This window comes from Loxodonta africana, chromosome 12 (genome assembly GCF_030014295.1).
Source record: "Loxodonta africana isolate mLoxAfr1 chromosome 12, mLoxAfr1.hap2, whole genome shotgun sequence".
Classification (NCBI taxonomy): domain Eukaryota; kingdom Metazoa; phylum Chordata; class Mammalia; order Proboscidea; family Elephantidae; genus Loxodonta; species Loxodonta africana.
Window position 1 is genome coordinate 65405172 of NC_087353.1, and position 15532 is coordinate 65420703.

General features: G+C 54.4%; 1 protein-coding gene across 1 annotated transcript; it reads right to left on the minus strand.

Moving 5' to 3' along the window:
- Positions 1-4031: 4031 nt before the first annotated feature.
- Positions 4032-12018, minus strand: SOCS1 (suppressor of cytokine signaling 1). Its single transcript, XM_064295582.1, has one exon. It carries the CDS (start codon positions 11381-11383, stop codon positions 10727-10729), a length of 657 nt encoding a protein of 218 aa, XP_064151652.1. The 5' UTR covers positions 11384-12018; the 3' UTR covers positions 4032-10726.
- Positions 12019-15532: the final 3514 nt, after the last annotated feature.

A 15532-nucleotide genomic window follows, 5' to 3' on the forward strand; every position in this document is an offset into this window, starting at 1 on the left:
AGCACACAAGGGGCACTGGAAAAATGTTTGTGGAATGAATGTGCGACCTCCAAGCTTTCTGGGGGTCGCCCAACTCTAGCCCATGCCTCTCCAGGTTTCTCTAGGACCTCGGCCACCACCCCCGTGGACCTGGACCTCTGGCCGTGTCTCTGCTGGCAGCCTGGTGCCCACCTGGAGGAGGTGGCCGTTGGGTTGGGGAGGAAGTCCAGGCTGCAGGTGCAAACCCAGGCAGCTGATTTCTAAGAAACCAGCTGAGGGACAGGAAGGCTGGGCCAAGGGATGCTTATGGCTTTTGCTTTCAGTTTTCTGGGGCTGGAACAGAGTAGGCACCCTGGGTTCTTGGCTGTTGGGGCGAGGGTGTTGCAGGCACAGGCTCCCTTGGTCGAGGATGAAGCCACCACCTGAGGCATGGACTAGGCCTTGAGCCCAGAGCTGCCCCATGTGGCCCAACCATACAACCATACAGGGGGCTCCCAGGCCAGAGGGCTTCCTGGGCAGGGATCCGGCTCAGCCACCACTGCTTCCCCTTCCTTCACTTGCCCTTTCTTTCATACATGCCTTGGTTCATCCACTCCTTCACTCACTCATTCATTTATTCCCCCATCCCTTCATGTGTCCTTTCTTTTGTTCTTAGGTTCTCTGTTTTCTCTTTCCTTCTTCTCCTGTTTCCTCTACCCTTCCCTTCCCTCCTCTCGCCATCTCTGGCTTTCTCCTCCCTCTCCATCTCTCAGTCTCTTTCTATCTCTCTCTCACTCTCTTTTCTTTCATTCATCTGCCATTCCTCAAACTCCATCATTCATCTATGACAATTTTTACCAATTTTTTAAATCAACTACCCCCCAAACTTCTTAAAAATTCTGAATACCTACTTCAGTTTTGCTCCAGGCAATAATGCCAGAACAAATCAGGTTTGATATAATCATTTTCCCCCTAATACACATGAAAATAAATACATAACCTTTAAGAGAATGTTTGCTGGGCTTATGGCTAACATAGCCACGGGCACTGGGGTGGCCGGCTACGTGGGAGGGTTGAGTGGGAAATGTCTCCTTCACCAGCAATCCCGGTGTGTGCATCTTTTTCATCATTTACCATCATTCTCTTGGCCTTTCAAGCCCCTGGGGAAAGCCTTTTATGTTCCTCCAATTGCACCTCCATTTAGCCTCATCAGTACTCGCTGGGGGATCGTTATCCCATTTTTTGAGCGCTTTCTTTATACCAGACATCTTTCTAGGCACTATGCTGGTATTAACACATTTAGTCCCTCTAACAGCCCTGGTGGTACAGTGGTTAAGCACTCAGCTTCTAACTGAAAGGTCAGCAGTTCGAACCTACCCACTGGCTCTGCTGGGGAGAAGGCCTGGCAATCTGCTCCCCTAAAGATTACAGCCTAGAAAACCTTATGGGGCAGTTAGTTCTACTCTGTTCTGTAGGGTCGCCGGGAGTCGGAATCAACTTCACGGTGCACAACAACAGTCCTGGGAAATAGTGACAGTAATACGTCACACTTAACAGGTAAAGTGAGGCACAGAGCAACTACTTGACTTGCCTGTATCATGCAGCTAACAATATGGTTTCTGCCCTCCTGGTGCTCACAGTCTAGAAGACAGAGCAAAGCTCTGGGACTCTGTGATGGCAGCTCTAACAGAGCCTCAGACAGACACAGGGAAGGCCCAGCAGCGAAGTCAGGGATGGCTTCCTAGAGGAGGCAAGGGCTGAGCTGGGCTTTGATGATTGAGTAGGAGTTTGCCAAGTGAAGAGGAAGCAAGGGAAGCATCAGAGGATTTCCCTAGGGTGGGGTGGAGCTTAAAAGGCCAAGGGAATGATAAGAAATTGGGGATGACCAGAGCAGAAGGGGAATGTGAAGGGGATGATGTGGGTCTGGAAGTAGCTGTTGGGGCCAGATGGTGAAACACCTCAAATCCCAGGGAAAAGAGGTCGTAGTTTAGCATCTAGCAGTTGAGAGCTGCTGGAACACTCTGGAGCCACCTTGCTTGGTTCGAATCCTATTTCGCCTACTTTTACTAGCTGTGACACCATGGACAAGGAACTTAACCTTTCTTGGCCTTAGTTTCCTCAACTGTAAAATGGGGCAATAATGGTACCTACCTAGAAATGCTGAGAGCTGATGGTAATGATCATTTGCAGTGGGAGCTAAGGGGTGTGTGTGACCAGGGGGTGTGAGGTGATCAGGTTGTGATTTGGGGAGATCATACCCAGTTCTCTCCTAGTGTCTGCAAAGGGGGTTGGAGTCCCCATCTCCAGACCTCAAGTTACCCATATGGAATCCAGGAGAGGGGGTGCTACATTCAGGCTCAAGTGTGCATTCTCCCCCTGCCCCCAAAACCCTGCCCTCCTGCATCGGGGGAGCCCGTAGACCCCCCCCCGACCAACCTGTGGTAGTTTCACTTTGACCCACTTTCGGGGAACTGTGGCCCTTCCTGTCACTCGGCTTGTGTGGAGGGCACTTGGCCAAAGGTGAGATGAATGGCACTGAGGAGCCCGAATGGAGCCAGATCAGCTGTGTCACGGTTTCATTTTCAGTGGTCCAAGCTGGAGGTGGGGGGACAGCGCGGGGCTCCCTGACATGGGGCCCAGCCCACCCTGAGGACACCGTGCATACCTCTTACTCTGTGCGTTAACAGTGTATAATCACATCTTTTAATCTTCCATGCCCTGTGAGCTCTGGATGCTTACCCCATTTCGCAGATGAGGACACTGAGGCTCAGAGTCAGGGAAGGGACTACTTGCCCACAGCCACACAGCTGGCAGCCAAGCTGGGTAGTGCTTCCCCAAGTGTGGAATAGGTGCCCTGGAGAGTCTTCAGGTAGTTCTAGGTGGGACACAGCCTCAGGATTTTTATAAAACAGGAGCCCCTACCACCTACCCCAGTGATCTCCTATTTCTATTTTTTGTCATCTTTCTGCTTAAGTCAAGGAGAAAATCTTATTGGTGCTATTGTGTCTTAAACGTCTCTCTAACACTTGCTAATCTCTCTCTCTCTACCAAACACAGAACAAACTTCTGCTCAGAGCACAGCAGGACACCAATATCTAAGCTAGAACTTAATACCACTGTTTGGCTTTCATTGCATTTTTTAAGAGTTACCTCTTTGTGGCAGGCGATTCTGACTTTCCATGTATGGTAATGGTGAGTTTCCCCTTAAAAGAAACTTACATAAGGAAACCAAGTAACTTGATTTGAAGAAAATATTGACGATCAGAACAGCTGGAATTTGGATAGATCTGGCAAAAACCTTAAAAGTGGAGCTCAGGTGACTGACAGTTTGCCAGCTTCAACCTAGAGTTTAAAATAAAGGAGTGACACAACAGGTAGGCTGCCCATGTTCAAATCCTGGCCCCCTTCTGCCCTAAACTTGCTGTGTGGCCCTGGAAATTCTGTTCAATCTCTCTCTGCCCCAGTTTTCTCATCCGTAAAATGAGAATAATAACAATTATCACTATTTCACATAGTTCTTGTGAGGCCTAAACAAGATAGCATGCATGAATTGGAGTCCCTGGGTGGTGCGAACAATTAAAGCATTTGGCTGCTAACCAAAAGATTGGTGGTTTGAGTCCACCCAAAGGTACTTTGGAAGAAAGGCTTAGTGATCTACTTCTGAAAAGTCAGACATTGAAATCCCTATGGAGCACAGTTCTGCTTGGACACACACGGGGTCACCATAAGTCAATGGCAGCTGGTTGTGGTGGTGGATGCATGAATTACTTAGAACAGTTTCTGGCTTCTGGTGAGCATTTGACATGGGTAAGCTGGTAGCCACCACTGTTATTATCAAGTGGCCAGCTGAGAATGGGACTAAGTCCACCTGCCTTCATGGCTATGCTGATTTAAATACATCTGGGCAGCCTGTGTGATGCATAATGATAATTACTATAGTTCTTTCATTTGGGTGGTGATCAGTTTCTTTCCACTTACATTAAATCATTTGATCATCCAGACACCTCTCTGAAGCAGGGGAGAATAGGCATAATTGAGTATAAACCAAAAACCAAACCTGTTGCTGTGGAGTCCATTCTGGCTCCTAGCAACCCTGTAGGACAGAGTAGAACTGCCCCATAGGGTTTCCAAGGAGTGGCTGGTGAATTCGAACTGCTGACTTTTTGGTTAGCAGCTGAACTGTTAACCACTGCACCACCAGGGCTCTATAATTGAGTATAATCCCTGTTTTATGAATGAAACCACTAAGGCTGCATTGTTGCAGTGAGGCTTGAACCCACGTACCAGATTCCAGCTCTTTCTCCTCCTGCATGCTGCTACCCAGAGTGAAATGTCGGTAGGGAAGGGCCCTCCAAGGCTGATTTGTCCAGGTCTTGTCCCCCTCCCCTTGTTCATCCTGCCTCTGGCTGCCCCTCCCAGGTGGATCCACATGTGAGAGGAGGGAGTCTGTCTCAAGGCACAGGTCCCTGTAGGTCCCCAGGTGGGGCCACCCCTGAATGTCACCCTCCCAGCCCTGCTCTTGCACAGGATCCAGCTTTCTGGCTCATACCATCCGTGTCCCTACCCATCCTCATTTGCATTCACAGCCCCCCACCAGCTGCCAGGGCTCCTGGCTGCCCCAGAGCCACTTCTCCAGGGTCCCTTCTGACCAAGCAGCCCTGGGTGCTCTGCAAGACTGCGTTCTAAAACAGTCTTTCAGATAAGCCCAGGGCCTCTCTCAGCTTCCCAGGCTGTCCTGTGGAGAAAGGACCTGGCTGATTCTGTGGCTTCACACATCCTTTAGGTGGTCTTTGGTGTCAGAAACAAACAAACCCGTGAACCCTTAAGCTGGCACTGCAGTGTGTAAGAGCGTGAGCTTGGCTGTCAGTCGTACCCAGGGTCAAACTCTGTTTCTGCTATTTACAGAATGCAATGGAGTCAATTCCTCACCTTTCTGAGCCTTAGTTTCCTCACAAGGTAACCTAGGCAAAGTATCTAGTGCCCATTAGGTGTGCAATAAGTACCATTATTTTAAAACAGCAGCAATGCCAGAGTCATCAAGAAGCAGAGAGGGCAATGCCAATTACTGGACATCTATCCCATATTAAGGTTCCTGGGTGGTGCAAGTGGTTTGCTCTCAGCTACTAACTGAAAGATTGGCAGTTCGAACCACCCAGCAGCATCGAGGAAGAAAGGCCTGGAGATCTGCCTTCATAAAGATTATAGCCAAGAAAACCCTATAGAGCTCAGTGTACTCTGTAACACATGGGGCTGCCATGAGTCGGGATTGACTGGACAGCAACGGGTTTGGGTTTTTTTTTTTTTTTTTGGATCCCGTATTAAGTATTTTATGGGCGTTCTTCCACGAGATCTTCGCCCATGTGGTTTGTGCCCCACTTCCAGAGGAAGAAAAGAGGCTCAGGACCTAAGGGCTGTGAGTTGGGGGTCAGGCAGGGCTCTGTGTGGTGGACTAGAAGGGGATGGGAACGCTTTTTGCTCTCTGAGAACTCAGCAGGTGGAGGGAGATCCGCTGTGATGGTCTTCAACTGGCATGCCCACGCGACACGCCCTCCTTGGGCCTCGGAGACTTTGAAGACTCCCGGAGAGTCCGCAGATAAGACAAGGGGCAGCACGCATTTGGCGGTGTTAGGACCCTGCGGGGGCGACAAAAACCCAGGAACTGAGCTCACTTCCAGAGGGTCGGTGGTGGCTGCTGGGGAGGGTGGCGCCATGGCGTCATCAGAGCGCGGCACGTGGTGCTGGAGGACCGGAGCGGTGGGGACTCTCGGGCGGGGGCGACGGCCTCTCGGTGGGGCCCCTGACCCAGACTCCACTAGAACTGGCACACTGCCCTGCAACCGGCTGGGAATCACCAAAGAGGAGGCATGAAGCGAGAGGACAGCGCGCGCAAAGGCCCAGTGGCTGGAAGGGGAGTGGTGAGTTCTAAGGCCAGACCCGTGGGCAGAGGCCACTTGAAGGCCTCGTGGGACCCGTTGGGAGGTGGGCCTTCTGAGAGAAGTAGGGTGTCATTGAAAGGCTGGGGCTTCGCGATGCCCGACCCGGGTGGGGGGGGGGGGCTTGTATTGGGACCAGGCACTTGGAGAACCTGGAATCCCAGCTTTCCTTGATGGTTCTCTATTAAGTCCCAGGGTCATGACCAGGGTAGGAGGAGCAGTCTGAAGACCAACTTTGGACCCATTGGTCCCGCTGGAATTTGCTTTGGTGAAAAAACGCACTCCTCTCTGAGGAAACTTGAGACTCCCAAAATCAAGCCACGCCCACCATGTTATTCCCCCTGGAAGCCTAGCCCCTGGAGATCCCTGGGTGATGGCAGTGGGAGGGCAGGTAGGGGGCAGGAGGGGCAGATCAGGAGGATGCAAAGCAGGCATCAGGTGTCACTGACTACATCCACCTCCTTTTAGATCCTGTGTGCTCTTCCTCACCTTCTCTCTGCCCTGTATAGGTGACCATTGTCCCAGGAAGCTCCTCCCTGGGGCCTGTGGGCCATACCCTAGGACCCCGTTCAACCCAAGCTTGCATCTAGTCATACTTGGGGTTTCTGATAAATGCTTGCACCAAGGCTGGCCATTCCAGGCCTGGACCACACTCGGTCCCTGCATTCCACCAGGCAGGTCCTGTGCCTGTCCCTCCCTTGCCATTGGCCTGATTGGCTGGAATGAACCACTTCACGCCCCCCATCTTCAAATAAACATGTAATAAGGCAGGAAAACCAAAGCCCACCTCACCAGTTCTCCCTGCCTCAGTTCTTCTCCACCCAGCAGCCAGAGGGATCTCATCACAGTGCAGTTTCCCCTCCCCAGGGCTCCCATCACACTTCAGATCCACACTCCTCACCATGGCGTACAGGGTCTGCTGTGGCCCTGCCCACCCTTCCATCTCATCTCCAGCCACTCCACCTTCACTCCCCAGCGAATGGGCTGAACTTGCTCCCAGCTGAGGGCTTTTGTGCCTGCTGTCCCCTCTGCCTGTAATAAACGCCTCCCTCTTCCCCTTCCTGTCACTCCAGGCACAGCAGCCTGTGTCACTTCAGGGGAGCCTTCCTCGCCTTTCCTTCTGAAATGGCCCCACCCACTGTCGAACCACCCCATTGCATTTTCACTGAGCTCTGTCACTGCCAGTAGTGTTCCTTCAATTTACTATTTAATTGTCTGAGGCCCTGAACGTGAACTCCGGACTCCCTCTATTTGGTTCATTCCTGTATCTCTTGGCCTTAAATAGTGCCTGGAACATAGTAGGTACTCAGTCAATGTTTACGTGAGCCCACTGTCATCTATTCAGCACCTCATTATTCAGACATGCATTGAGCACCTGCTGCAGACCAGGGTCTTGCAGGTATTTTACCTTCATTACCTCATAGAAGAGGCTCTAAGGCCAGGTTGCAAGTTCCAATTCCAGCTCTCCACTCCCTGGCTGTGGGATAACAGTACCTACCCACAAGGTTGGGAGAATCAAGGGAGGTGTGAGGCCTGGGAATATGCGTTTTCACAAGATTCCCCCACTTGGAGGAACCCTGGCCTGGCGTATAGAGTGAGATGGCCCTGGTGGGAATCCTGGCCGTCGCTTTTGGGTTGTGTGACCTTGAGCAAGTGACTGCACTTCTCTGAGCTTCTATCTCCTCATCTGCGAAATGGGGATCAGAGTCCCCAGTTCAGGGGCCACTGTGATCCTGTCAGAGCCTATCCCCACACCTGGCACACAGACCTCCTCCTCATTCTGCACACCCTGCGCGGCCCCGGCTCCCCCGCTCCTACAGGGGGGATGCCCCGGCTGCACCTGGGCCCCCACTCCAGCCCTCACACACACAAACCCTCCTCTCACTTTTCATTCTTGTAAATTGACGTCAGCACTGCTGAATCATGAAGCTGAGGTTTGAGAGAGATAGAGAATCTGCACACCCCGGGAAGCCACATGCCACCCCCAGCCCAGCCTTTTCCTCTGCAATGGTGCCTGCGCTGGGCCGTACAGAAGACTTCAGCCCCCCAGGCACCTGGAGTGCACTCGGGGACTTTTAGGTCACCGTAGGTATGTTAGTATAAAAAACCTGACCCGCTGCCGTAGGGTCGATTCCAACTCATAGTGACCCTATAGGACAAAGTAGAACTGAGTGCCTGGTGGATCTGAACTGCCAACCTTTTGGTTAGCAGCTGGAGCTCTTAACCACTACACCACCAGGGTTTCCAATGTTAGTATAGACTTTTAAAAAAGAATACATGGAGGGAGAAGGGGCCAACTCTGGGAAACGTGGTCGGAAGGGCCTTTCTCCGGGTTTTATAAGGGGAATGGGCTTGTGTATCTAACACTTGTGGAACGAAAATATAACTTTTAAAAGGAGGAAAAAAAAAAACCTTTAGTATACTGTAAACTACCTACTGTGCCTTTTCCTTGGCAAATTCATCCTTTTTTAGATGAGGCCATGTTTCCTCATCTGTAAAATGAGGATGTTGACAGGACTTAAACCATAGGGCTCGGGTGGTTAAGATAGGTAACTAGGGCACTTGGAGAGAGCTCTGGTGGTACAGTGGTTGAGCATCTGGCTGCAAACTGAACGGTTGGTGGTTTGAATCCACTGGCCACTCCATGGGAGAAAAATGTGGGTCTGCCACTGTAAAGGTTTACAGCCTGGGAAACCCTATGGGATAGTTCTACTCTGTCCTGTAGGGTAGCTATGAGTTGGAATCGACTCAACAGCAATGGGTTTAGGGCACTGGGAAGTGTTACATAAATGTTAGCTGCTGCTGGTATTATTGCAACTGTTGGGCTCTCGTGGGAGGTTGTGTTGCCTAGTGGCACACAGGCTCTGCATTGATAATGTCTGGGTTTAAAAATCTGACTCTGCCACTTGCTTTGAGCCAAACTTGCTTTGAGCCTCTCTGAGCCTCTGTTTTCCCATCTGTAAAATCACACAGTGTGGCTGTTAATTATCATTATAACCAGATCCCCAAGCATTGCCTTCTGGGATTGCTCCATGTCTCTGGGCACTGCCCAAGGGCGTAGGAGACAGGAAAGTCAGAACAAGGACAGGATTTAATTCTTACCAGGACAGCACAGAACAAAGGGCAGGGGGGCGATTTGAAAAAAGAAAAGAAAAAAACAGCATCTCCTTGGAGCCACAGAGACAAGACATAACCTCCTTCCCTCCAGCCCTACCTTATGCAAGGATGAAATGGCTGAAGCTCTCTGAGATCCTAAATCTCTTAAATCCTTAACCTTGAGGAATGGAGCCTATTTAATCCCCAAGGAAAACCTGGCGCTCCAGCTCTCCAGCATCAAATTAATTTTATGCTGCACTTTCAAGTCTGAAAGGTGTTATTAAGTATTAGGACACTCAATTATAAGCGTGTCCAAGGCTGCAGAGAGCCATTTTAACTTTTAAAAATGAAGCGTGAAGTGTCCTCCAGGCTGCTTAACCCCAAACCTGAAAATGATTCAATTCACCGTGTGAGGCAGTGCAGCCTCCAAGTTCCCAGCACTGCCCATCTGTCAGGCGGGCCGCTGTAAAACCTGTGTCCCGGGCACTTTCTGGCGCTCTAGGCCAGCTCCACCAGCATCTTGGAGCGGCCTTCCCCAACTCCTGAGAACGTCACCTCCTCCACCATGCACCACCTCCTCCAGGCAGCCCATTTTTGAGGTAGAAGCTGAGGCCCAGAAAGGCAAAGGGAATTGCCCAAAGCCACCAGCAGCACCCTCCTACCACCACAGACCACAGAGCCTCTTTCTCACTGCAAGTTTTACATTCACCAAAAAGTACACAAGACAGAACAGGGTGGGAAGGAGGAAGTCAGACCCAACCCTGCATCCCCATCCCATCTGAAATGTCTCCCTTGATGCAGGAGCTTCAGAATGTGTGACTCCTTCCAAAAACTCATCAAACCCCCACCCTCTTCCTGGAAGTTGTTGGGGCCATAGAAAGAAAGTAGTTTCCTCTCTGTCATCCATTTCAAACAGATTTCTTGGTGAACAGCCAGAAAAGCCCAAGTGCCTTCTTTGACACAAGGGTGACCACAGGCAAATTTACCCGTGCCTCAGTTTTCTCTTCTGTAACGGGGTTAAGTAATCTTAAGCATGTAAAGCACAGAACAGGGCCTGGCATGCGAAGTGCTCCAACATGAGCTGCTACTTCACCAGACACACACACCACCAAGGCACCAAAAGGAGACCACTGCCTTGTCCCCCAGGTTGTGTGTGGAACCCAGCAAGGCTCAGAGCCACAAAACACGAGCCACCTCCACCTCCAGCTCAGCAGGTCAGTCTTAGGACCCTTTGCCCCCCAAGTCCTTCCAGAACAAAGAAAACCTGGGACCAAAGCACACGCTCTAGAAACCTTTTTTCCTTAAAAAAAAAAAACTTTCATAATAAAGTTTATTACTGGTTGTAAAAAATATAAAATAGGATTCTGCACAGCAGAAAAATCAAGCCAGAGACCCTCCCCAACCCCTGGTTTGTGCAAAGATACTGGGTATATGTAAACATGAAGAGGTAGGAGGATCGAGTTCAGGTCCTGGCCCCATATACAGTTAAGTTAAGTTGCTACAACAACCAGGGGGACCCAGAGGGAGCACCAGGAGGGGCGCGCCCCCCAACAGGTGGGGAGGGGGCTGTGGCCTCAACTCCAGCAGAGAGCGGGTGGTGCCTCGCCCCCCACACCCGCTCCCTCCAGCCCAGGCGGGGAGGGCACCCATGTAGTTCCAGGCAAATAATAATAATTAATAATAGAAAAATAATGACAAAGCGCCCCAGTTAATGCTGCGTGCTGGGCGGGCGCGGCCAGTTAGATCTGGAAGGGGAAGGAGCTCAGGTAGTCCCGGAGGACAGGGTTGAGGGGGATGCGCGCCAGGTTCTCACGGCCCACGGTGGCCACGATACGCTGACGGCACAGCTCCTGCAGTGGCCGCACGCGGCGCTGGCGCAGCGGGGCCCCCAACAAGCGGCGCGGCGCCGCCACGTAGTGCTCCAGCAGCTCGAAGAGGCAGTCGAAGCTCTCGCGGCTGCCGTCCAGGTGGAAGCGGCCGGCCTGGAAGTGCACGCGGATGCTAGTGGGGCCCGAGGCCATCTTCACGCTGAGGGCGAAGAAGCAGTTCCGTTGGCGGCTGTCGCGCACCAGAAAGGTGCCCACGGGTTCCGAGCGCAGCCGCTCGTGCGCCCCGTGCACGCTCAGGGGTCCCCAGTAGAAGCCGCAGGCGTCGAGGAGGGCGCTGGCGCGCGTGATGAGCCGGTACTCAGCGTGCGAGCGGAACGTGCGGAAGTGTGTGTCGCCCGGGGCCGGTGCCAGGGCCGGGGCCGGGGCCGGGGCCGGGGCCGCCGGGCAGGGCCGCGGGCGCGCCGGGGCCACGGGTGCGGAGGAGGAGGAGGAAGGCTCTGGCCACCGTCGGGGTTCTGCTGCCGTGGAGATTGCATTGTCGGCTGCCACCTGGTTGTGTGCTACCATCCTACACGCGGGGCCAGCCGAAGGGGTGGGCCATAGCGTCCGGGGGTGCGCTGATGGGGGAGACAGAGGCAGTGAGCGGGTGCGGCTGGGCAGGTGAGGGGCCGCGAGGCACCTGGGAAGGGGTAGGGCTCCAGGCCGAATCGACCCTAAGGGGCCGAAGTAGGTTCCAAGTCCGCACGGCTCTCTTGAGCCTCAGTGGGCTCTTCAGTAAAATGGGCTTCCCGTCCGCGGAACAGTTCCAGGCGGGTGGTGGCTCAGCGAGGGCGGAGCCCAGGCTCCAGGTCGCACGGGGTTTGGGTCGCAGAAGGGGGCGTGGAGAGAGTGCCCGGGAGAAGCCTGCCCGACTCTGGCCGCCCGGCCCTCGGTTCGCCGCCTGCTGGCCAGGGCGGGGACCAGCGCCTCGTTCCGGGGATTTGGGCAAAGGCAGGAGAAAGACCACGCTGCGGGTACCCCGCACGCGGAGGTCGGCCTGGGTGCGGCCCGGGGGCTGGGGGCGTGGTCGCCGCGACCCCAGCTAGTAGCCTCCGCGGCCGCCCAGTTGGCTGGCCGACCAGCTGTGCTCCTTTCCTCCCCTCTCCCTCCTCCTGCCCAGTGGCCGGCTCACCTGGCGGCGGGGCGCTGGGCGCCGCGGGCGGGGCGGCGGGGGGGCTCCGGGGCGGCTCTCGCGCATGCTCCGGGGCGAGGAGCCGTGCAGCTGCCACGGCCGCAGCTCGCTCTGCTCCGCGCCCGCCGGGCCACCCATGCTTTTAACCGAGCCGCGGAGGCGGGGCGGGGGGCGGTGGGAGGTCCCGCCCCTCCTGGCTCCACCCCCATGGGGCCCGCTCCCCCCGCGCCAGTTTCAGTTTCTCTTTCCGCGGTGGCGCGGGTCGAGCAGACGCCGGCCGAAACGCACTGTCCCGACTTCTCCGCACAGCCGGGGCCGCCCCCCCAACCCGGCCTAGCCTTGCTCCTGGGCTAGGACCCCTCCACTGCGTGTCTGTGGCCCGTCCCTGAGTCTTCCGGCCACCTCTGGGCCGCCGCCTTGGGACCTGGCGCGCCTTTTGCCCCCCACGCCCCCTTTAAAGTGTTAAAAAGCAAAGATGTCCCTTGGGGACTAAGGTGCACCAGGTCTAAGCCATGGTATTTTCAGTCGCCTCTGATTCATGTGAAAGCTGGATAATAAGGAAGACTGAAGAAGAATTGATGCCTTTGAATTTACTGCCGGAAGAACGAACAAATCTGTCTTGGAAGAAGTACAGCCAGAGTGCTCCTTAGAAACTATGATGGTGAGACTTGTTTCACTTCCTGTGGCTGCGTTATCCGGAGGGACCGGTCCCTGGAGGAGGACACCACGCTTGGTAGAGGGTCAGCGAAATAGAGGAAGACCCTCAGTGAAATGGATTGACATAGTGACAACGATTGTGCGAATGGGGCAGGACCGGGTAGCGTTTTGTCCTTTTGTACAGGAGGTCGCTATGAGTTGGAACCCACAGCATTTAACAACCACTGCGACCCCATCCCAGACGTCTAGAGCCAGGTGCTCTAGGATGCTCTGGACTGACCCTGAGTCTCCTCTCTGCCTCTCCAGGTGTCTCAGTCCCCGTCCGGCAGATTCCTGCCCTCTATTTTCCCCCATCCAGACTCCTCCGGGAAGCCCCGGGAGCGTCACGACCCTGGGATCTGTCCCCTCCAAAGACCGTACGACCTGGAGGACCCCCACCTCAGTCTCTCGTGGGCCGCGGCCCCGGGCCCCTGGGGACTGCCCCCGCCGTCGCCGCAGTCCCGGAGCCTCGGGCTGCCCCCGCACCCCTCCCGGGCGAGTCTTGGTTTGGGCTTCCCAGGAAGCCGCGGCCAGACCGCAGGCTTTGGAGGAACGCTTCAGCTGCAGGCGCGAGTTACTCGGAAACCAGGCGGGGCCGGGGCCACCACGGCCTCGGCTCGCGTTCCCGGCGCTCCCACTGCGCGGCAGCTATGATTGCTGTGGCTGAGACGGGCCGGCACTACCCGGCTGACGCTGGTCCCTTTTTTATTTGTGGTAGAGGATTAGCTGGGCAGCTCCAAACACGCTACAAGACTTTGGAGCATATTGAAAAATGGTTCGGATGTGATGATTCCATAAACCGACTTGGAGCTTTCTAGCTGCTCTGAACCCTACCTCTTCCCACCGCAAACAGCCTAGAGTCCAAGGCCACGCGGGCCACCCTCTGGATTCCCCTGCTGCTCCTCAATTGAGCGTCTGCTCCTCCCCCCGCCCCCGTCTTGGGGTGGTGGGGGCTTGGCGGTGGGAGCACTAGCTCAGAAGCCTCGCCTCGCTGGGATACGTGGTCGTCCCGCGCCCCGCCCCCGCCGTTTGTAAGCCGCTCGGCAAGACTCATATGTACGTTTGTGTGTGATCCTATCTGTTGAGCAGGGGGCGGGGGCTCCCGCACGGCGTCTTGGGCCATGGTGTAGGCGCCTGGTTGATGTATTTTTGAAAGAAAGAAAAATGAGAGCTGGGGCTTGCCGGGTGGGCAGTCCCTGAGTCCGATGGGGTCACAGAAGTCGCAGCAGACTTGGGGCTTGCGGTTGGACTGGCGCTGGCACACACTGCCCTCTACAGACCGCTCTGGGCCGCAGCTGCCGGCTTTTCCGGGAAACCTTTTGGTACCAGGCTGTTTCCTGCCTGTCGGTTTCCCTTCCTGGCCCCATAGTGCCTCAGTTTCCCCAGACAAGAGGGTGGCCCAGAACCAGCCTATCTTAGGGCCCCATTGGGTACCTGAATGCCTGTGTGGCAGGGGCTGGTGGTGGTCCTGGGTTGGCTGTCCTAGGTCATGTGTGTCTGCGCATACATGGGGAGGGGGAGAGAAGATGTGGAACCATGCCAGGGGTGGTCATTCCAAGGTTGCTGATTGAGCATCTACTGGGGACCCCTGAAGGGACAAGAGAGATGCCATCATCTGGGGAATGTGTGGCCTGCTGGGGGACAGCATGTGTTAAGTGTTGAAAGCAGGAGAGAGGGTAGGCCCAGGGTTATGTGCAGGTGTGTCAAGGTAGGCCTCTAAAGGTGGGCCTGGGGTTTCTGAGTGTGCCTGTGCAGGTGTTGCTGTGGGTTAGTCTGTGTGTGTGTGCGTGTGTGAAAGATGTATAAAATATAAAGTAGTGGTTGAGAGCTGGACTATGGAGTTAGACTACCTGGGTTCTAATTAGAACTCTGTAACTTCCTAGCCGTGTGGATTTGGGCATATAATTAGCCTCTCTTGCCTTGGTATCTTCATCTGTGAAATGGGGATAATGATAGTACCTTCCCCCTTGCGTTGTCATGGTTATGAGTGGTTATGGGTCCAGTGGTTAGACTAGTCCTTGGAGCCTAGTGAGCGTTCCTTAGGTGTCTGCTGCTGTTGCTGTTGTTGTTCTCATCTTGGAGTACCTGTGGATGTGGCAGCGGGCTGCTGCCCCCAGGACACATGGCTTCATCCCTTGTGGCCATTTTAGAAGGAGCACAGGCCACAGAAGGCATGGGCAGTGGAGAAGGAGGAGACTTTCTTGGGGGATAAGCCAGGCCTCTAGGTGTTGGCAGGGTGGCTGGGAGCAGCACCCCTCCTCTCTCAAGCTGGGGCAGATGTCCTGGCCCAGAGGGGGCAGCCAGGCTGGTTGGCTCCTGCATAACTTGTCCTCCAGCCATCATGTCTCCTTGACAGGCCTCTGGGCAGAGGAAGGTTCTATAAATAACTGATGACCCTTGCGCACCCCACCCCTCATTGGCGGCCTACAGGGCTGCTTGGGAGAGCCATTCCCCTGCCCCCACACTGGGCCCTCCTTCTCTAGGCCTCCCCCTTGCTGCCAGACTCCTTCCTAGCCTCTTCCTTTCTTCATTTAATGACCCCTGTGATGCATAGGAGCCCTGGTGACACAGTGGTTAAGAGCTGAGACTACTAACCAAAAGGTTAGCAGTTCAAATCTACCAGCTGTTCCTTGGAAATCCTATAGGACGGTTCTGCTCTGTCGTATAGGGTGGCTATGAGAATCAACTCGACAGCAAAGGGTTTATTTGTTTTTGGGGGATGCATTGGCTTAAACTGACCGTGTGCTGGATGCTTTATGGTTGTTAGAACTTTGGATTGGCACAGCAATCCAATCTACCCATTTTACAGATGGGGAGACTGAGGATGCTTCCCCCCCTCTAAGAGGCAT

What these genes read in the sequence shown, in the direction of transcription:
- SOCS1 (XM_064295582.1), bottom strand. Translation starts at nt 11,383, where the DNA reads ATGGTAGCACACAACCAGGTGGCAGCCGACAATGCAATCTCCACGGCA.